General features: G+C 37.4%; 2 protein-coding genes across 9 annotated transcripts in view; one reads left to right on the forward strand and one right to left on the reverse strand.

Moving 5' to 3' along the window:
• Positions 1-212: 212 nt before the first annotated feature.
• The window catches only part of LOC130918585 (serine/threonine-protein kinase NIM1), a 44,632-nt gene continuing 22,486 nt past the window's right edge, over positions 213-22,358 (reverse strand). For 3 of the 6 annotated variants that reach the window (XM_057840404.1, XM_057840405.1, XM_057840401.1), the window contains 3 exons: positions 6,017-6,331; positions 4,148-4,419; positions 213-2,171 (listed from right to left, as the gene is read on the reverse strand). In XM_057840404.1, coding sequence (XP_057696387.1) covers positions 1,419-2,171; positions 4,148-4,419; positions 6,017-6,242 — 1,251 coding nt within the window. In that variant the 5' untranslated portion in view covers positions 6,243-6,331 and the 3' untranslated portion in view covers positions 213-1,418. Of the gene's footprint in view, positions 2,172-4,147; positions 4,420-6,016; positions 6,332-6,727; positions 6,949-15,516; positions 15,942-16,460; positions 17,091-22,358 lie in introns of those variants that run through there. The other 3 variants (XM_057840403.1, XM_057840402.1, XM_057840406.1) reach the window with 3 other exon arrangements.
• On the forward strand, positions 6,035-21,739 carry pole4 (polymerase (DNA-directed), epsilon 4, accessory subunit). Of its 3 annotated transcripts, none has more exons than XM_057840410.1 (5): positions 6,035-6,390; positions 16,752-17,020; positions 19,907-19,991; positions 20,186-20,227; positions 21,494-21,739. In XM_057840410.1, the coding sequence occupies exons 2-5, from the start codon at positions 16,769-16,771 to the stop codon at positions 21,505-21,507; spliced, it is 393 nt and encodes a 130-aa protein (XP_057696393.1). In that variant the 5' UTR covers positions 6,035-6,390; positions 16,752-16,768; the 3' UTR covers positions 21,508-21,739. The 3 variants fall into 3 exon arrangements, with proteins under 3 accessions (XP_057696393.1, XP_057696391.1, XP_057696390.1); XM_057840408.1 differs by lacking the exon at positions 6,035-6,390 and adding an exon at positions 6,464-7,413; XM_057840407.1 differs by lacking the exon at positions 6,035-6,390 and having other exon boundaries at positions 16,421-17,020.

Here is a 22,358-nt window from a genome sequence, read left to right on the forward strand (position 1 = left end):
CAACAGTAAGAATTTGAAGTCATTTTTTCTTTAAGTTAATGTTGTGTTTTCATGTTACATAGATGAGCGGTTGTTTTACAACCATCAAGGGTCACGGGAGAGCATTTCGACTCATCGGCCAATCATATAGCGAGAATAGCGTGACGTCACTGTCAAGCGCAGGCCCCGCGAATGGATAGTGAGGGGATCGGGATAGTGAACCTACACCGGACTCCAATTAGGTGCGCTGTGCGTGTGCTTGGAAGCCATGTTGCAAGTGACGTTACTTACGTCACCAAGTGACGTCACCACGTCAGTACGGAGCATGTGCAGAAAGAACGCAACCAGACACCATTCCGCTTCCCTGTTTACATGATATAATTTTACTTCTAATCGGTTTGGAAAAAGGAATATTCCACCCCTGTGAATCGGAATGAAATTCCTTTCGGTTTGGGCCTGTTCATTCCGAATGAGGTGTTTATATGGAACACATTTATTCGGTTTGAACATCTAAACCGATTGTAATTGGAATATTTGGCTCCATGTAAACGTGGCAATTGACAGCTCGCATTGCATCCAGTTGTAACCATCTTCTTCAGTTTCTGACAGATCTGGCACATCACATCATTTTAATTGGCCCGACAAATAAAATCATGTGCATTTCTTGCATTTTTATTTTTTTTATTTTGCTGAAATCAAAAGCAATTCTTTTTTTTTTTTTTTTTTATATTGAGATACTTGTCGAAACCAAACCCCATTTAAAATGAAAACAAGGTTCCAACAGCTTTCATCCAGTGAAATTCAAGACTCTTAAGACCTTTTTAAAACTACTTATAATGGAATTTAAAACAAATGGTGGGGAAAAAAATCACTAATCTTTAAATTATCAGAAAATTTCTCAGACACAATTTCATGCAATACTTGGCAATTTAAATTTTAAGGAATATAAAACCTACCAGATTGAATTCAATGCCTTTTCAAGACACTTTACCAAGATTTGCAAATGGAAGACTTCGAACTGTTTTAACTCCGTAACTTAAACAATGCCCGAGCAAACTGCTTTCTTAATTTCAGATTTCAAAATGAGTTCACCAAATTGACGACACTCATGCTTGGCTGATGTTTTGTTTAATTTTAGGATTTCACTGAAGGGACATCATCTGTTTTCTGTTAATCACTCACTTTCTCAGAACAATGGCTAGAAAAAAAGAAATTTGGCAAAAATTCTGTACAAAAAACAAACAAACCCAACACTCACTGCGAAATAACTGTGGATACTGATGATGTCCAAATGTTGAGAAGTCCCTTGCTATTATCTTGTACCAGAATATCTGAAACGGAGTGCCAAGTCTAATTATTGCTTCAAATCAACTGCCTGAAGGCTTGTAACTCCAAAAGCTCACATTTTGGGGCATTCATATGGCCAAGGTAGCACTTGATTAGAGTACAACACAAACTGCAGAGGGGTTGTGTCTGTCTATGGATGAAACGCACCACCTGGGATGACTTTTGTATGAGTCGGGGCGAACAGTCGCATATCCTACAGATTCCACAGACCTCCGTTTCTGGACCCGATGAAGCAGGATACGATAGGTCCCGGTCAACGGGCTCTTTGAGTCTGAACAGGGATTGTTCTGCAAGTGAACCGCAATGATGCCCAGGTCTGACAGTAGAGTCTTCACCTCCATTTCCTCCTCGCATAGTGAATTGGCAGCTTGGGCCAAGTGGACGGGGGCAAGGGGCAGAGGTACATATGGACCGGGGTATTCGATCCCCTTTAGCCAAGCGCTGTCTGAAACTTGAGCGAGCGACGAGCGGTCCACCGGTACAGGTCGCAACAACCCCTTGATGACAAGCTGGCACTCGTCAGACACGTAAACCGGGATGCTGTAGGCCCCTTGAAGGATGCAACGCTTCAGCCTGCTCATATTGTCCCCGTAGAAAGGCAGCGTGGCGGTCATCATGAAGTACAGAACTATACCTAAAGCCCAGATGTCCGAGTAGAACCCCACGTAGCCCTTTTCCCGAAAGAGTTCCGGTGCGGCGTATGGCGGCGAACCGCAAAAATTGGTGAGCTGCACGTTGGGTGAGCTCTCGCTGCTGAAGCCGAAGTCACCCACCTTGATGCAGTAGCTGGTGGTGTAGAAGATATTTTCGGCCTTCAGGTCCCGGTGGACGATGTTTTGTTCATGCTGGAACATGAAATAGTCACTTTTAGCTTCAACATTGCTTGCTCATGTTTTTTGTGTCAACCTTTTTAGTAATTTATTGTCTGAAAAACAAGACAAAACAAACACTTTATTTGACAGCGGCGTCATAAGACTGTCAGAAGATCAACTGCATCACAAGAAGCTTTATTTGGCCATCACAGCTCCCTTGGGGGAGACAGTCAACTCCTGCTGCCACCTGCTGTCAACACTGTTGTCATCCAACATGCCTCCTGGCATGCATTGCAACGCTACAATGTAAATAACAATCAAAATTCCTGTTCTGTGCTAATTATTTCTTCAGTTACTGTTCCAGTTGTTTTATTAATTGCTAGTTATGAGGGCTGACCGATATTGGAAAAAACTGACATTGCGACTTTTTAGGGGTTTGCGATATATAAATTGCATTATTAAAATGAGAACAATTTGAATAGATAATTTAGATGACTCACCATGATAACATTGTATTCATATAATACTGTTTATTCCTGACTAAGGGGTAAATTTCTGAATAATGAAGATTGATGTATATAAAAGGCAGAAATGGGTAGTAATGTGTTACATTTACGCCGTTACATTTACTTGAGTAACTTTTTGAGGAAAATGTACTTTTTACTTTGACTTGAGTAGATCCGTGAAGAAGAAACAGTACTCTTACTCTGCTACTTTGGGCTACACTTGAATCGTTACATTTTTCCTTTTTATTCTACATTTTGACTTTAATTTTGTCAGCGATGCCAACAGTAGCTCCAACAGTGTCACCAATGAGATGTTGCAACAATAATGCACATGCCAGCCTGCTCAATCACATAGTCTTTAAAGCACCGTAAAAAATCAAGTATTTGCTGTGTGTGCTGAGAAAAATAATATACTATTGTTTAGAAAAAAAATCAAACCTGGGAAGCAGTTACTCACAATGTTACTCATTACTTAAGTATTCTTTTCACCAAATACATTTTTATTTGTACATGAGCACACTTTTTGGACGATGACTACTTTTACTTGAGTAATATTATTTTGAAGTAGCACTATTCTTGCTTGAGTACAATTTTTGGCTCCTCTACCCAGCTCTGAGAAAAGGGATTCAGGAGGCCATGTCTCTGCACACTCACTGCTTTTATGAAACAAAACAAAAAATAATTGCACGTCCTGCGTTAGGACAATTGCGCATGCGCACATTGCGATGGCAATGTTCAGACGATATATTGTGCAGGCCTACTAGTTATGCTATTTGGTAGCACTTTATTTGACAGTAGTGCCATAAGATTGTCATAGGACAATCATAGTTATGACATGACACATCATGAGCATTAATAAATGCTTATAACAGATGTTACTTAATGTCATTCGGCAAATTATCTCACTTTTGATTGGATGCAAAAGATCCGAGCTGGACATAAATGGAGTTAGTGCCATATTTTGCCGGATGACACTTAATGACATCTGTTATAAGCATTCAGTAGTGCCCATGATAGTGTTTTATCATTATTATGACAGTCTTATGACGCCACTGTCAAATAAAGCGTTACCTAGGCTATAACTCAAATAAATCAACAATTTAGCCGCATTGGACTATAAGCCGCAGGATTCAAAATGAGGGCAAAAAGTAGCAGTTCATAGTCCGAAAATTACGGTAATCAATAAAATGAGTTAGGAATACTCTTAATAAGAAGTTACTTAATGGAGCTCCAGAATTTGACCAATGTTTACTATCTGTAGCTAGCATGACTAATAAATCTTACAGTATGTCAACCCTATTTAGTAATTTATCTGAAAATCACTTTTGCCTGTCTAATAAAGGTACTGTTTACAATTTTGTATACATGAACATAAAAATCATGACTTCACTTTCAAAGTGATTTCTTACCACTTCACAGAACATGCAGCGATTTTGTGGTTTGCTTTGTGCATTGCGTGTGAGTGCGCGGTGCAAAAAGTGAGCGACCATGACTAATGCTCACCATGTGTTTCACCGCAGAGACCACTTGCGCAAAGATCAACTTGGCCTCCAGATCGCTGAGCTTCCCTCTGGTGGTGACGCGAGAGAAAAGGTCGCCACCACTGCCGTATTCCATCACCAGGTAGAGCTTCCTGCTCGTTTCAATCACCTCGTACAGGCGCACAACGTTGGGGTGGCACAGCTTTTCCATGCAGCGGATCTCTGAAGAGGTTAAGAGCCAGGAGCCTTTACCTGTTTTACACTGCTTCTCCATTATCTTGACGGCCACCCTCTCTAAAATTTAAGATGGAATCATTAAAAAATGATTTAGTATCACAGTGTGTAGTATATTTCGGGTTTAAACTAGGGTCATGCTAGAAATCGAGGACATTTGAGCTTCAAAATTCTTGAAAATTAAGCCTTCACTTTTCTAATTTTCTGCTTCATGTTCGTATTAGTTAATAAACAATAAATCAGCTCAACTTGCAGATCAATGGTAACATTTTTATTAGGTGTTTACAACCAGGGCCGGCCCAGCCTATACGCAGACTATGCAGCTGCTTAGGGCCCCTGACCACAAGGGGGCCCCCAATCTGTCAATTGTTTAATTTATATTCTATTTTGTTTACTACAGTTTGCTTTATTTGACTTTTGTGAGTTTTGATACTTGATTACAAGCTTAAAAAAATAAAAAGTTCATCCTTAACTTCTTTCTTTCCTTTTTTAGAAAAAGGTTTGGCGCTATCTACTGTAAGTACTGACAATCCTTTGGGGTGAGAAGTTTGAAGTATGCAGTGCAACAAAATCTGATTAATATACAAAATATGGACGTATGGGTTGGATTGCATGTATGGGTTTCACAGTACAGGGACGAAATGGTGGGCCAAAAATAGGGCCCCTTTGCATTATTTTGCTTAGGGCCCCCTAATGGCATACTTTTATGCCATTGGCGCAATCAGCTGCCACTCAAACACACCGGAACTAGCGTTGAAGTTAAATCTTTGTGTCAAAATGATTCAATCGAAAAAAAAAAGTGCCTTCAAAACTTTTCCCACTTCAAAAAAAAGTGTGTTCAAAACTTTTTCCACTTTGAAAAAAAAAAAAAAAAAGAGTTTAAAACTTTTTGCTTTTCAAAAAAGTGATACTTCAATAAAAAAATTAAAAAATTCAAATAAAAAAATATATTTTCAAAAAAATATATTTTTGCAAATGATTTTTTTCTTTGATTAAAAATAGTTTTTTGATTAAAGCAACTTTTATTGCAATTGAATGATTTTGACACAAATGTCCTACCCCTAATATGGCACAAACACAAAAAAGGATTGCTTCAATCAAAGAAAACGGTTTGAATGAAAAATAAAGTGTTCAAATGCGAATTTCTGAGTCTCAAATATTTTTTCACATTCAAACCTTTTTTTCTATGATTGAATATTTTTAAAATTTTTGACTGAAGTGATTTTCTTATGAAAATATATATTTTTTTGTTTGAAGCGACTTAATTTTTGATTGAATAATAAAGACACAAATGTCCTAGCCAAAATGTGGTCCAAACGCAAAATGACATGACTTCAATCAAAAATGGTGTTTCAATAAAAAAAAAAAAACTTGACTTAAATAAAAAAAAAAAAAATTCAAAGAAAAATAGTTTTCAAATATATTTTTTTTGAGTTTCAAATTTATTTTTGCATTCAAACACATTTTTTTTTATTGAAGAGACATTTTCTTCGATTGAAAATATATATTTTGATTGAAGCAACTTTTTATCTGATTGAAGCAACTTTTTTTTGGATTGAATAATAAAGACACAAATCTACCTCCATAGATGTCCCGCTTAAAACAGTTTTAACAAATCTAGAGCCACGTTCCGATTGGAAGAACAAATAAAGGAGACCTTTGGTCAAAGCGTGGATGCCCAGTCTGACTGATGAGAAGTTGCCTTGGCCGATCTCACCGCGGAGCTCGTAGAACCCAACCCTTCGGCCGAGGGTGAGGTCGTTGACAATCCTTTCGTTATGGGCCATGTCATAGACAGCCCTCTCGAACGGCGTCAAACGCATCCTTTCGGCCTCGCTCAGCTGTGGGGGGGTATTTCTCGGTGCGGCGGAGGGTGGCGACATTGCCGACTTGGGTGACTTCTCCACCTTGGCGGGCTCATCTTTAGGTTTTTTACTTGCTTTCTGCCTGGGCCACAGTTTTGTCTTGATGGCTATTGAAGAGACAACACAGAGAAAGGACATCAATTTGAAAACTAACGAGTACATTTTGGTAAGACTTTTAAACTTGGAAATCAACAGGATTAATGGCTCTGTATTTTAATTTAAATTGCAAAGTGCAGTTGTGTAAACTACAGTATGTCATACAACATGAACACTAAATTTGATCATGAATTAAAAATTAGGTAACGCAATTAATAACTTTATGAAACAAGTGTCTTTTTTTTTAATCTTGCCAATATTTTTAAAATGTTTATTAGTCTACTGCATTCAGTGATTAATAACAAAATTTTAATTTTGTCCACCCCTACTATAGTATGCTATAATTTGTTTTATTTAAACCCTGATTTACAATCAAATGTTTTTTTTAATTAAAAAAAAAATTCTACATGGGAACAGGCTCTGTGCAGTAGTCCAGTATGTGCAGTGGGTAAGTAGTAGCTGGTTCAGTCAGTCCTCAAAATGGCAAGGATTAACTCTTTTAGACACAGCATTAGTGTGTCTGTTCTAATTGTGGATGCCTGTTGGGACTAAAAGTCAGGTCAGAATGGAATACTGCCATAACAGAGAAAAGTCATTTTAATTTGTTGTTTTTAAAAGTATGTTCAAAGGGGAAGTTCAGAATTTTTGACACTAGGCTTAATCTTCCAAGTTAGCGGGGGTTTAATTAGTGTGTGAAGTTGATTTCAACAAATTCCGTAGCATTCAAATAAACAAATTAAATTAACAGATCTAATATAGCCAAATAAATTCAAAATGCAGCTCATTGTTTAAAACACCCATGCAGCCAAAACAATGCCACACCAAACTGTCATAATTCATTTTTATTCTGCTTGACAATTTTTTTTTTTTAGATGCGTAATGCAATCACAACAGAGAAAAGTGCTTCGGCCACTCATGCTCAGTCTGCTGGGGTGTCCCTTTCGTTCCCACACACACACACACACAAAAAAAATTCAGCGGTGAAAAAAACAATGTGATATCACTCCGCTCTGCTTGCCTAGACAGCCTGTTCCCTGCAGAGCCGCTGGATTACAAATGCTGGTGTTCATACTACAATTATTGACATGCAATGGTAAGTTTGAATAAGTTTATCCTGAAAAGATAGCCAACACTATTGATTGCATAGGTTTTGTTGGCATGCTAAGCAGGTACCATTGACTCGCGCTAGCTTAGCCACTCCGGAGCCCTGAAACTGACAAATAACTGACAAACTGTATGGAATTTGTTGAAATCTACTCCACCAACTAGTTAAACCCCCGCTAACTCGAAGATTATGCCAAATGTAAAAAATTCTGAACTTCCCCTTTTAACTATGTTTGATTGGCTGTGTTGTTTAAAGACGAGCCATGGAGTGCAACAACCTCCAATGATCCCAAAAAAAAAAAAGAAAAAAAAAGCAAATGCGGGAAATCCCAAGTGAAAGCAAATATTGGACTTTCTTGCACAGTCTTGTCTGATGATTCAGTTACACACAGTGCCTATCATAAGTATTCACCCCTTGGATGTTTTCCCAGTCTATTGCATTCATAAATCAATCATGGTCGAAAGTATTTGGCATTTTTTTACACAAACATTTATTGGGGAAAAAAACATTTTTAATGTCAATGTGAAAACAGTAATGTCGATGAAATAAAAATATATGAAAAATAATTGTTTGCATAATTATTCACCATCTTCAAGTCAGTATTTCATAGATGCACCTTTGGCTGCGATCACAGCAGTGAGCAGCTGTGTGGATAAGTTTCAATCAATTTTGTACATCTGCCCACTGTAATTTTGTTCCCTTCTTCTTTCCAAAATTGCTCAAGCTCTGTCACGTGGCGCAGATTTCAAGTCCCGCAAGCCACTGCAGAACATTTATCTGGTTCTTTTTAACCATTCTGGTGTACTTTTACATTTTTGTGTTTGATAAGCTGAAAGCCACTGTTGAAGAAAAGTCATATTAGATCTCGCCAAGTGGAAGAAGATTCTTTGGTCTGGTGTGACCAAAGTTGGCCATCAGACAAGATGTTATACAGTGGGGCAAATAAGTATTTAGTCAACCACTAATTGTGCAAGTTCTCCCACTTGAAAATATTAGAGAGGCCTGTAATTGTCAACATGGGTAAAGCTCAACCATGAGAGACGGAATATGTAAAAACAAACAGAAAATCACTTGGTTTGATTTTTAAAGAATTTGCAAATCATGGTGGAAAATACGTATTTGGTCAATACCAAAAGTTCATCTCAATACTTTGTTATGTACCCTTTGTTGGCAATAACGGAGGCCAAACGTTTTCTGTAACTCTTCACAAGCTTTTCACACACTGTTGCTGGTATTTTGGCCCATTCCTCCATGCAGATCTCCTCTAGAGCAGTGACGTTTTGGGCCTGTCGTTGGGCAACACGGACTTTCAACTCTCTCCTCACCCCGTGGCGTCAAAATGATAACAAGAATGGGGAGCAAAAATCCCAGAACCACACGGGGGGACCTAGTGAATGACCTACAGAGAGCTGGGACCACAGTAACAAAGGCTACTATCAGTAACACAATGTGCCGCCAGGGACTCAAATCCTGCACTGCCAGACGTGTCACCCTGCTGAAGAAAGTACACGTCCAGGCCCGTCTGCGGTTCGCTAGAGAGCATTTGGATGATCCAGAAGAGGACTGGGAGAATGTGTTATGGTCAGATGAAACCAAAATAGAACTTTTTGGTAGAAACCCAGGTTCTCTTGTTTGGAGGAAAAAGAATACTGAATTGCATCATACCCACTGTGAAGCATGGGGGTGGAAACATCATGCTTTGGGGCTGTTTTTCTGCAAAGGGACCAGGACGACGGATCTGTGTAAAGGAAACAATGAATGGGGACATGTATCGAGAGATTTTGAGTGAAAATTTCCTTCCATCAGCAAGGGCATTGAAGACGAGACGTGGCTGGGTCCTTCAGCATGACTATGATCCCAAACACACAGCAAGGGCAACAAAGGAGTTGCTTTGTAAGAAGCATTTCAAGGTCCTGGAGTGGCCTAGCCAGTCTCCAGGTCTCAACCCCGTAGAAAATCTGCAGAGGGAGTTGAAAGTCCGTGTTGCCCAACGACAGGCCCAAAACATCACTGCTCTAGAGGAGATCTGCATGGAGGAATGAGCCAAAATACCAGCAACAGTGTGTGAAAAGCTTGTGAAGATTTAGAGAAAACGTTTGGCCTCCGTTATTGCAAACTAAGGGTACATAACAAAGTATTGAGATGAACTTTTGGTATTGACCAAATACTTATTTTCCACCATGATTTGCAAATAAATTCTTTAAAAATCAAACAATGTGATTTTCTGTTTTTTTTTCCCACATTCTGTCTCTCATGGTTGAGGTTTACCCATGTTGACAATTACAGGCCTCTCTAATATTTTCAAGTGGGAGAATTTGCACAATTAGTGGTTGACTAAATACCCAATGTAATTGGCGGAAACCAAACACTGCACATCATCAAATACACGCCATCCCCATTGTGAAGCAGGGTGGTGGCAGCATCAGGGTGTGAGGATGTTTCTCAGCAGCCGGACCTGGAAGGCTTGTAACGATAGATGGCAGAATGAGTACTGCAAAAAAAAAAAAAAACACCAATATCCAGGGGGACAATCTTCTTCAGTCTGCAAGAGAACTATAGCTTGGGAGATTTTTTTTCGGGCAACACAATGATCCAAAGCATACTGCAAGAGCTATCCAGGAATTGTTTAAAAAAAAAAAAAAAAAAAAAAAAAAAAAAAAAAAAAAACAGGCAAATATTCCGAGTGGTTGAGTAAACGCCCAGACCTCAATCCTATAGAGAATTTGTGGCTGAACCTGAGAAAGGCTGTTCATCCCCTATAACCGCACAACCTGACAGAGTTTGAGCAGTTTTGCAAACAAAAAGGGAGCAAAACTGCAGAGGGCAGATTCACAAGATTGATTAAGATTTATCCACACAGACTCACTGCTGTGATTGCAGCCAAAGGTTCATCTATGAAATACTGACTTGAAGGGGGTGAATAATTATGCAAACAATTATTTTTAATGTTTTTATTTCAGTGACATTACTCTGCAGAAATCTGTTTTCACTTTGACATTAAAAAGGTTTTGCCAATGTTTTTTATGTCAATAATGCCAAATTGTTTTGACCATGACTGATTTATGAATGCAATAAAAGGGAAAAACATCCAAGTAGGTGAATACTTATGATAGGCACTGTCAATGTGCGTGACTTCAACTGATAAAAAGTAGTTTTAAATGATAGGGCAGATAATTCAACTATTTTTTTGGTTTACAACATTGTGACACACCAGTTTTAATAGCATTGGTCAGGATGGTATTTTGTTGGTATCTCCAAAGTCACGCCATATGTATGCTTACCGTAAAGTCATAACAAAATTGTATTAGCTATACTTTAAAATAAAGAAATAAATAACAGTACTGCTTGATTATGAAATAACACAAAAATATAGGACAGTGTTGTAGTGTTGTGCAAGACCACACATTCTGAGACCAAGACGATAAGAATACATTTCTTAATTGAGAAAAAAATATATATATGTATATATATATTTTTTTTTAATAAGATGTTTGCAGTCAGGAGTAGTAGAATGTTAAGAACACAGATAAATTAATTTAATTTAATAACCTTCTTTTCCAAGGGGTTCCCCAGGTGTTTTCCCTTAAAATCATATTAAAAAATTTAAGTGCTGGTCCAAGATCTATTATCTAAATTCATATTGCAGGAAAAGAAGTGTATTTGTGTAACCTATAATATGTTACATGACATGAACACTAAATTAGTACAGTATGATCATGAATTAAATAAGCTAATGCGATTACCGTAAATTCTGGACTATAAGCCGCTACTTTTTTCCCTCCCTCGGTATCCTGCGGCTTATAGTCCAGCGCGGCTTATTTTTTGATTTACTTGGGTTAATAGGTAACACTTTATTTGAGAGCAGCGTCATAAGACCGTCATAATTATAACACTATCAAGGGCATTAATGAATGCTTATGACAGATGTCATTGTCATCCGGCAAACTATGTCACTAACTCCATTTATGTCCAGCTCGGATCTTTTAAATCTATTCAAAAGTGAGATAATTTGCCAATGACACAAAATGACATCTGTCATAAGGATTCATTAATGCTCATGGCACTGTCATGTCATAATTATGATTGTCTTATGGCACGACTGTCAAATAAAATGTTACCAAATACCATAACTAGCAATTAATGAAACAACTGGAACAGCAACTGAAGAAATAATTGGCACATAACATGAATTTTGATTGTTATTTACATCTGTAACTCTGCAATGCATGCTAGGAGGCATGTTGGACAACAACAGTGTTGACGGCAGGTAGCAGCAGAGGTTGACTGCCTCTCCAAGGGAACAGTAATGTCCAAATGAAGCTTCTTGAAGCAATGGTGGTTCATTTGGTCTTATGACCGTCATAATTATGACATGACACTTTCATGGGCATTACTGAATGCTTATGACATATGTCATTAAGTGTCATCCGGCAAACTATGTCACTATCTCCATTTATGTTCAGCTCGGATCTTTTACATCCATTCAAATGTGAGATAATTTGCCGGATAACACTACATGACATCTGGTATAAGCATTCATTAATTGTCATAACAGTGTCATGTCATAATTATGATTGTCTAATGACAGTTTTATGGGGCCACTTTCAAATAAAGAGTTACCAAATATCATCTCTAGCTATAAAAGAAACTGAAACAGTAACTGAAGAAATAATTTGCAGAGAACATGAATTTTGATTGTTATTTACATCTGTAGTGCTGCAATGCATGCTAGGAGGCATGTTGGACGACAACAGTGTTGACAGCAGGTAGAGCAGTGATGGGCAAATTAAGCTTCTCGAAGCAATGAAGCTTTTCAGCCCATTGGTACAAAGCTTGATGGTGGTTCATTTGGTCTTATGACAGTCTTATGGTGCCGCTGTCAAATAAAGTGTTACTGGTTACTATCTTTTGGTGTAAATATTCCATAATACAGTGAGGAGTGCTGCGGCTTATAGTCCAGTGCGGCTTATCTGTGAACAAATGCTGTTTTTTTGTGTCAAATTTGGTGGATGCGGCTTATAGTCAGGTGCGCCTTATAGTCCAAAAATTATGGTAATCACTTTCTGAAAAAAAGTGTCTTTTTTTATCTTGCCTACCCTTTTTTAAAGAAAAAAATCTACATGGGAACAGGCTTTGTGCAGTAATACCGTATGTGCAGTGGGTTAAAATTAGTCAGTAGCTGGTTCAATCAGTCCTCAAAATGGCATGGATTAACTCTTTTAGACACAGCATTAGTGTGTCTCTTCTAATTGTGAAAGCCTGTTGGGACTAAAATTCAAGTAAGGATGGAATACTGCCACAACAAAGATAAGTCATTTTCATTTGTTGTTTTGAACAGTACGTTCATTAAACTCTGTTTGATTGATTGGCTGTGTTGTTTAAAAAGGAGTCCTGGAGTGCAACAACCTCCAACAGCCCAAAAAAGCAAATGCGGGAAATCCAAAGTGAAAGCAAACATTGACATTTCTCACACAGTCTTATCTAATGATTCCGTTATATTAATGTACTTGACTGGTAAACTGATAATAAAAAAAAACAAGTTATGAATGATAGAGCGGATAAACCAAATTATAATTTTTTTACAACCTTATGACACACCAATATTACTAACATTACTCAGGATGTTATCTTAATGGTATCTCCAAAGTCACGGCATATGTATGTTTACAGTCACGTCATAAAAAAATTGTATCAGTGATTAAAAAAAAAGTACACAACTGTATGATTATGAAACAATACAAAAATATATGAAATTAGTAGTGTTGTGATCATGCCCACACAATCTGAGACCAAGACAATAACAAGACCATAAGAATACATTTTAAAAATTTTACATACATGCAGCATATATATATCTATTAAGGGTGTAACGGTACATGTATTTGTATTGAACCGTTTCGGTAAGTGGTGCTCGGTTCGGAACGGAGGCGTACCGAGCGAGTTTCTGACGTAATGTAACCCTTACTTTTCGAGGCTGTGAGTCGATCGGGTTACAGTTTCTTTGTGTAGATTATATTTACTCCGTCTTCTCTACTATATTGAGGACCAACACAGTAGGACAGTATATAACCCAGAAACGTCAACGGTGCAACAACCTGGCCGTGGCAGTGAAACGCGGGCGTTAAAGTCGATCAACCAATGCACATTAGTCGCAGTGCGGCCACGTGTTGGACGCGTCCCAGAAGCAGCTCAACGCGACGCCCGCGAAAAGAACGGCAGAGGTTATTATTTGACGCGAGACGCGACCCTTCTGCGTCAATACTACTACCGGTAGCTAGGATGTGGCAGACCGGAAGTCACTCGTGTAAAAATACGGTGGATCTGGTCGATTTTCAAACTAATATGCAATCGTAACCTACTTTTTGACTCCATCAGATCTCTTGAGTTGGTAGATCGGGGCACAGTTGACTTGTTTTTGTTGATTTACTGCCGTCTTCTCTGCTATAATAATAACCAACACGGCCCCGTGTTCAATACAAAACCCTCCAACTACAACAAAACAAGTAGGAACGAATATTCACATAGGAACTAAAGTTATATAACATAAAATATACAATATAAATGAATACTACATCACATTTGAAAAATATAAACACATAATAAATAATCGCCCATTTAAATAAAATAAACTGAAATGAGCTAAAACAGCTGTAATTAAATAATAAGAATAATAGACAGATCCTGCTTACACAATTAAATTGATTTCTGTGTGGCGCTTTAACTTGAGAAAATCCACCAATAAAGCTTTTGAAAACCATTCATGAGAAAAAAAATGATTCATTGAGGCATTTCATTTGTAAAATGCATGTTGAAATCTTTGTCATTGGGATTGCTTTTCTCTTTAGCACAGGACTTCTTTTTTCTTCTTTCTTTCAGAAAGAAAGCTGACCAATACCCGGGGTCTGAAAGGCAAATTATTGTTGGATTATCTTTAAATACCTGCTACTTTTTGAGCATAATTCTAGCTTTGTATAGGCTAATGTTCCTATTGTTGAAAGCACAAAGGTGTGTAATAAACAACTAGCACATTTATATTTTGCATTTTGTTTTCTTACTGTACCGAAAATGAACCAAACCGTGACCTCAAAACCAAGGTACGTACCGAACCAAGATTTTTGTGTACCGTTACACCCCTAATATCTATATATACCTATACACATATATATATATATATATATATATATATATATATATATATATATATATATATATATATATATATATATGTATACCGGGTTAGACAAAAAATGGAAACACCTTTAAAAAATCAACAAAAACATAATATGGTGTAGGTCTGCCTTTTGCGGCAATTACAGTCTCAATTCTCCAAGGTATTGATTCAAACAACTTGTGAATTGCTTCCAAATGAATTTTAAGCCATTCTTAAGTTAGAATACCCTCCAACTCTTGGCGGTGGCGGTGGAAATTGAAGTCTTAATGGAATCTCTAAAACTGACCATAAATGCTCAATAATGTTGAGGTCTGGGGATTGTGCCGGCCATACAAGATACTCAACTTCATTAGAATGTTCCTCATGACATTCTTTAACAATTATTATTATGATGCCAAAATGTTAGGCGTTTCCATTATTTTGTCCAACCTCTGTATATATATATATATATATATATATATATATATATATACAGTACCTACATTTTTCTTAATATCAAATTTGCAGTCAGCAGTGCTAGAATGTGAAGAACACGGAAAAATGTTTTTTCCAGGAGGTTCCCCAGGTGTTTTTCCTTAAAATCCAGATTTTTAAGTGCTAGCCCAAAACAGAGACAAGACCAAGACCCTCCATATTTTTCAGTATAACCTAAAAGTAAGCGCGCTCTCTCTCTCTACCTTATTTATTGAATGGCCCTCGTACTACTTTGTATTTATTTTTACGTTATTTAACACATAGTGTTAGGATTTACAAAATGCTTTTGGTTCTGTTGATCCACAATTGTTTAAGGAGCGCCACCTTATGGATCTAAGAAGTACTGAACCAAAACAAAATGTAAACAATGTTAATACCAATCCAAAGTCGACTGAAAAACACACATGAAAAAAACTACAATATGTATGAGACAAAACTGAATTTACCTGCATGCTGCGAGTCCTTCATGCTTTCCCTCAGGCTGTAACACCTGACTGTGACTGGATATGTGAATGTACTTTCACTAGATGAGCCTTAATCCTATTAAGGTAGCGTATTAGTGGCTATTATCATACCACCCATTAGCATAAAAAATGCTGCATACACAATTTTACAGCATAAACCTCTTTCTTTTACACTTTTTATCGGGCAAGTGACTATTAAAAATATAAACTGATCATTTTGAAATTAAATTAAAAGTCATTGGGTCTCTTAAAAATTCATTAGAGTATAAATTGCAGTTATTCACAACTAGTGTGCAATGAGAGCTCATTAGATGAATGTTGAGTAAATGCTCATATTTTACTGAACTAGTCAAATAAGAATCATTTATTCATTATGAAAAAAAAGTGTACAATATTTAGTGGAAGGCAGAACAATTAAATATTCCTCCACTAGATGGTACATGGTTCACTACGTTTTGTTTGTGGTGTGCGCCATAGACTTCACATACGGGGAGGTGTCCCGCGCGGAATCAGCGAGATTCGTAACCAGTGGCCATTTTGCGTCGGGGCTTATACGTTAGATGTGATAGATTATTGTGGCTATGAAACGGGCTGGACATTAAAATATATTTGTTATTACATATTAAATATTTCTAAGTATTCAGTTGATTGGCGCATCTCTGACATTTATGAAAAACATTTCAAAGAACACGCTCGATTGACTATATTTAGTGAACGGCTTCGACGCAAAATGACTGACAAATAACGACGCTCCTCTGGATTGGCTCACCACGTGTATCAGATATCAAATTTTGTACGGTATATATGATATCTACAGTGTGCCCTGGCAATGAAAGTTGGGAAACACTGTACTTTAGGTTGGAGTGTACTAAACATAGTTTTAAAAGTAAAGATTTTATGTATCAAAATGTAAATATAAACGTTACCATTCAGCATGTATGAACTTTTACGTTCAACGTTGTCAACCAAAGAGGAACGATGATGGACGTTTAACTACAGCCAATAGTAAGTCGTTGCTTCCAATTTGGCCAATCACCGAGTTCTATTAAGTTGGCGGGAGAGGAAAAGGCGGGACCCAAGCGACGCCTTCTGACGAATCAGCTCGCTTGAAACTCAGAGCAAACGGAAGCGCATGTTAGTCCTCTTCTGTTGTCATCTGTGTCATGTCGCGGCCAAAGCACACTTTTGGATTTGCTTTCTGTCAAATATAACGACAGAGGAAGAAAAAGAGAAAATGGCAGCCACAGTGGCGGTACCCGTCGCCCACGCAGACCATGAGTCCGACCGCTGTGCGAGCGAGGAGGAGTGCCGTGGTGCCGATGCGCTAGATGAAGGCGTTCAGCAGCAGGCGACGGGCCCCACGGCCGCAGTGGGCCACAACCGGCTGTCCAAGCTACCGCTGACCCGCATTAAGGCCTTGATGAAGACCGACCCAGACGTGTCCCTCGCCAGCCAGGAGTCTGTCTTCATCATCGCAAAAGCCACGGTAAATTCCCCGTAACCCTGCTGAATATTCTTGAGGTTGTCGTGAGGGGATTCAGTCTCGCGATATTTAATTTCTGCGGTGTGAATTAACGTCATTTCCCACGAGGATTTGCTTTGTCATAAAATCGTCACTATATTCAGTTTATCTTCAAATTTACAGCAAAATGAACCCTCTGGACGCTTTGCTATTTATTTGTCGCTTATTTTTTATTTACATTGGAGATTATTGCCTGAATATTGAATTTCTAAATTCAGCTATTTGAAGATATGATTTTTTTTTTTTTTTTGTGCTTTCGTGGCTAATTTTAATCCTTAAAAAATTAACCACTTAAGACCTGGCGTGGACATCAATTACACTTTGGGTCATGTTAGTCACAATATTGAAGGAATCCAAGGATAGCAACGGACTTTTAGTTCTTAAAAGATAAACGTTATTTTGAGTTAAAATAATGTAATATCAAGACCCCCTCTTATTTTCGTTTTTATACAATTTGTAAAATTAGTGTAACTAGTAGGTCACCATTCTTGTTGACGTCACATGGTGGTGACGTCACATGGTTACGCTGCCGAGCTTCCACAGTACGACTCTAGCGACATGAACATGTCATCTGTTCAACCCTTTCAATTTGAACCAGGGAGGAACATTAATGAACACGGCAGCACTGTCGATATTTCACAAAATGAGCAGCAAAAGCAAGATAAAAAGGAAAGACTGGATGAGACGAGACGAGAGTTGGGGAGGGGGGGACTGTATTCTGTCAAAATGTGCAACACTGGCGAAACGTCATACAAGAGGCGAATTTGACACCCAAAGTACTACCGTGTGCTTTCAGCTGTTCTGTTTAGATGCGTACAGACAGAACATATTAAGCATGCCTTAAGAAAATACTTAAACACAGTAATATCAAATAAGGGTGGTTTAAATGTTGCTACCTGACTAATGTGGTCAACAGATTTACAATCTGCTTTAAAGCTACCACAAGAAAACACCGCTTAAAAGTATGAGAAAGAAACACATGCAAAAAGTATTTTGAGGCAATGAAAAGGTAATAAAAGACTCAATAAAAACACGAATATTAAGTACCTGCCGCTTGTGTTGGACGTCTTGCTGCATAGAAGGAATTGCAGTAACCTGGGAGTATTCGTCGAGTGACAGTGACAATCTACGTCATCACCTTGAGCGTCTATTGCGCGCTTAAAACATGGCGCCCTCCGTAGGTCAAAACATGTACTAAATACTAGAGGTGTGCACAATTTCCGATTCTTAGATTATTCGCGATTCGGCCGTGGAAGATTCGAGAACGATTCACAAACATCCAAATTCCGATTAATGAAATATGCCAAGTAAAGCGGAAGTACAACACACTCAGCGCGGTCTTCGGGACAGAACGGAGCGAGAGTAGCTAAACATCATGCTTCTCATTACCCGGCCCCTCCGGTAATGCCAATGCTCAACTCACGGCTCTAGCTCAACTCATGCCACGAGATAAAAAAAACACAACAACATACCTGACTGCTGCCGAAAAGCTGCTACAAAGTACAGCCACGCAATGTTACGGTAGATATCATTTATATAGGACTAGATGCAATATAGATTCGGAAGCGTTAGCAGCACAGCTACAAAAAGCTAGATGCGGGCGTTAGTAAACGGCCGCCATCTTAAAGCAGTACACTTCCCTGCAAGGCTGTTGTAGCGAACTTTCCAAGCAAACCTAATTAACTTTTTATCTAAAATACTCCTAAATCGGTAAAATATTGACTTAAATCTATCTTTAAAATAGTTTTAAAACTTTCACATGTCGAAAGTAGACAAAAGGGAAATTATGGAATAACGAGAGCAATTTTAACAACTTTAACGGTTGATTCACAACATTAAATTAATTGAATGTAGTTTAAAGCTGCTGATACAGAATGGGGACTGGAGTTTTTTTATTTAATGTTATTTTTGTATATTTGTTTACTGCTATATGTTAACTTGATACTGAAATAGTAGTTTGGTTTACCCTGAGAGTATTTTTGAACAATTTTGGAACTAATGTACAAAACTTTAAAAAAAATTTTTTAAAAAAAGGACGGGGGTGCATCAATAATCGTTTTATAATCGAATCGGAGCGTCTGAATCGTAATCGAATCGTTAGGGGCCCAAAGATTCCCAACTCTACTAAATACTATACATTTTTAAGTCAATGGCAATATTTTATGTCTTTATAATAATATACTTTAGTAAAAGAGAACAAGTGTGGCTTATTAGAGCCTACAAGTCTTTTTAAGTCTGATGTTCCCTTTAACATTTGGCATACAAGTGTGCCCGACCTACATTACCCAAAATCTGATGTCTAAATGTGAGATCTGGCGGTCTCAATTACTATGTTATTTAAATTTATATATTTTTTAATTATTAATCATTATTGTAGTTTATTGTCATATTTTCATGTATATTAATGAATAAATACATTTATAAATTAATAAAATGTACATTTAAAACAAAAATTAAAATGAATAAAAACAAACACTGGTTATGGCCGCTAATAAAACTTTTGTCTTTGTTTAATTTCATAGTATTTAATTTCATTGACAATGATGTCCAATTTATTTTTGGCTGAGCGGTTCGCTGCCCGCCTCTCCCAGTCAAAATGGGTTGGCCAATGACTGCCAATGAGTTAAATGCTCTTAAAACCACCATAAACAACATTTTATTGACTGGATCGCTTTATATAATCTGGGTAAAATGGCTTTCTTTCATTCACAATCTAAAACTGTACTTTTTCTTTGGGGCCTAATCCTAAAAATAGGTAGTTAAGTTTACTAAAGCCTAATGCTACCTATTCATTTTGAGGATATATATTTGTACATTTTGTGCTTGATTTGAACCCTTTTTATCCCATAGGAGCTGTTTGTTGAGATGATCGCCAAAGATGCTTTGGTATATGCTCAGCAAGGCAAGAGAAAAACATTGCAAAGAAAAGACCTGGGTAAGTTTACAGAAGTTAAGTGTTTTGTCAACAATATTAGTTACATTCGTTCCATTAGGATGAATATATATGATGCTGATATGCTGTTCTTGGATTGGATGGAATGACATTATGCATGTGTACCTCATAAGGGTCGTGGGAGGGTAATGATACTGAACTGAAGTACAGACTGTTGACCATTTTCTCTTCTGCAGACAATGCGATCGAGGCCATAGATGAATTTGCATTTCTGGAAGGTGAGCTTGTTTAATTTTCCTCGTTTTTTTGGCACTACACACTAATCCTATCATTTAACAACGACTCGTCTGGACGGCATTATTCTGTTGCAATCGAAATAGACTAATTAATATTGGTTATTTTTTCCTATGGTGAATCATTAAAATTATTGCAATGTCCATTGTAGAGCTGTCCCGACTAGTCGACATAGTCGAAGTCATCGATGACGTAAATCCGTCGACGAGCACAACATCCCGTCGACGGTTAATGAAGGGTTAAAAAAATATATGCGCGGAAAGTTCAGAATGTCGGACGCTCTGTATGCAAGCGGGGAAAGCGGCACAAAGCCAAAAAAGCGCACCAGAGTGTCCAAAACATTGACTTATTTCAAAGAAACAAAGGAGCGTACACTCTTCCGTCCTGTCTCTTCAATGCCAAGCAAGCTTGGCTGCACGTCGGCCGTGAATAAACACCTCATGCGCCGTAACCCAGTTTGTAATTTTTTTTTTTTCTTTTCATTTTTTGTACACCAGAGGGTGCTGTCGCCTTACTAAATAATAATGTTTCATTGACAATGGGCCTATAAGTGCTATTAGTATTGTTCTTAATGCTAACTGAAAGGTTTATTTCATGTTATGGTTTATTTTATGGTATAGAAAATTATATAAGGTTAAAAGGTCATAAATATATACAGTATATACAGTGATTGCACTTAAGGGAGAAATTGTCAATGATAAGGTAATAAATTAAGGTAAAGGCAATTCATATAGGCAATTCATTGATATATAAATAAGGTTTAAAAGGAAAAAGGTGAAAAGTTTTCGTTAATTTCTAATTGTGTTGTTTTATTTGTGTGCACCGTAGCTTTTACAGTGTGATTACATCAAGGATGGAATAAAGTTGTAAACCATCAGTTTAAGAGACCATCTTTTCAATCGGGATGCTACACTAGTTAATTCTATCAGCATTTGAACTCATTGTTTATCTGTGATTTATTATTGTTATTTACATGTTTATTTGTACTTTTATAAATAATTTAAGTGTTCCAATATGTTTTTTGCGAATTGATTAGCATCAACAAAAATTTCATTGCTAAATTAGAAGAAAAAAAAAAAGAAACAACATTTTTTTCCCAATTATTAGATTAGTCGACTAATCGTAAAAATAGTCGGCTGACTAATCGGGAGAAAATTAGTCGTTTGGGACAGCCCTAGTCCATTGTGATCGTTTTTAAATATGACTCATGTCGGAGCTTTCATTGACCTAATGAATGCATTTCTTTACAGGCACATTAGATTAAATGGTGTCTGCGGAGATGAGAGCAGAAAGATGACACCATCCAATCAACTTTTTTTAAGATGGTGTGAGAAATCTTTTTTCAGACTTTGGATATTTTCCTCTGATTTTCTAAACACTGTTTTTGATGGAGGTGTGTCATATTTACATTTGAAACGTGTGGCAATTATGAGTGTACATTTTTTTGTAAATATTGGTGAAATGTTTTCTTTCATTGAATAAATGTAAAATCCAGACCACTTGTTTCGTGTTTCAAAGTAATGAGAGATTGAATCAATCCAAGCGGGGTAAACCTTGGACTTTGTTTACAATTGCAATAAAATAATAAAAGTGTTGTAATTAGGGTTGTTCCGATCATGTTTTTTTGCTCCCGATCGTTTTAGTTTGAGTATCTGCCGATCCCGATATTTCCCGATCCGATGCTTTTTTTCCGCTCCCGATTCAATTCCAATCATTCCCGATAATTTTTCCCGATCATATACATTTTGGCAATGCATTAAGAAAAAAAATGAATACAACTCGGACGAATATATACATTCAAATAAAACTCGGACGAATATATACATTCAACATACAGTACATAAGTACTGTATTTGTTTATTATGACAAATCCTCAAGATGGCATTTACATTATTAACATTCTTTCTGTGAGAGGGATCCACGGATAGAAAGACTTGTGACTTTGTATATTGTGACTAAATATTGTCATCTAGTGTATTTGTTGAGCTTTCAGTACATGATACTGCAGCCATTCAACCCAAATGCATGATGGGAAGTGGACCCATGACTGCGCGTAGTGCTACCAATGGATATATCTTCTCTGTGTTGGGAAATAACAGTATTAAAAGATCAATT

This window comes from Corythoichthys intestinalis, chromosome 7, assembly GCF_030265065.1.
Source record: "Corythoichthys intestinalis isolate RoL2023-P3 chromosome 7, ASM3026506v1, whole genome shotgun sequence".
Taxonomy (NCBI): Eukaryota; Metazoa; Chordata; class Actinopteri; order Syngnathiformes; family Syngnathidae; genus Corythoichthys; species Corythoichthys intestinalis.

Bases quoted from the DNA above. Each gene is read 5' to 3' on its own strand.
- pole4 (XM_057840407.1), top strand. From the start codon at position 16,667: ATGTTAGTCCTCTTCTGTTGTCATCTGTGTCATGTCGCGGCCAAAGCA. The intron at 17,021-19,906 runs GTAAATTCCCCG...TTTATCCCATAG, and splicing joins TCATCATCGCAAAAGCCACG to GAGCTGTTTGTTGAGATGAT. The intron at 19,992-20,185 runs GTAAGTTTACAG...TCTCTTCTGCAG, and splicing joins ATTGCAAAGAAAAGACCTGG to ACAATGCGATCGAGGCCATA.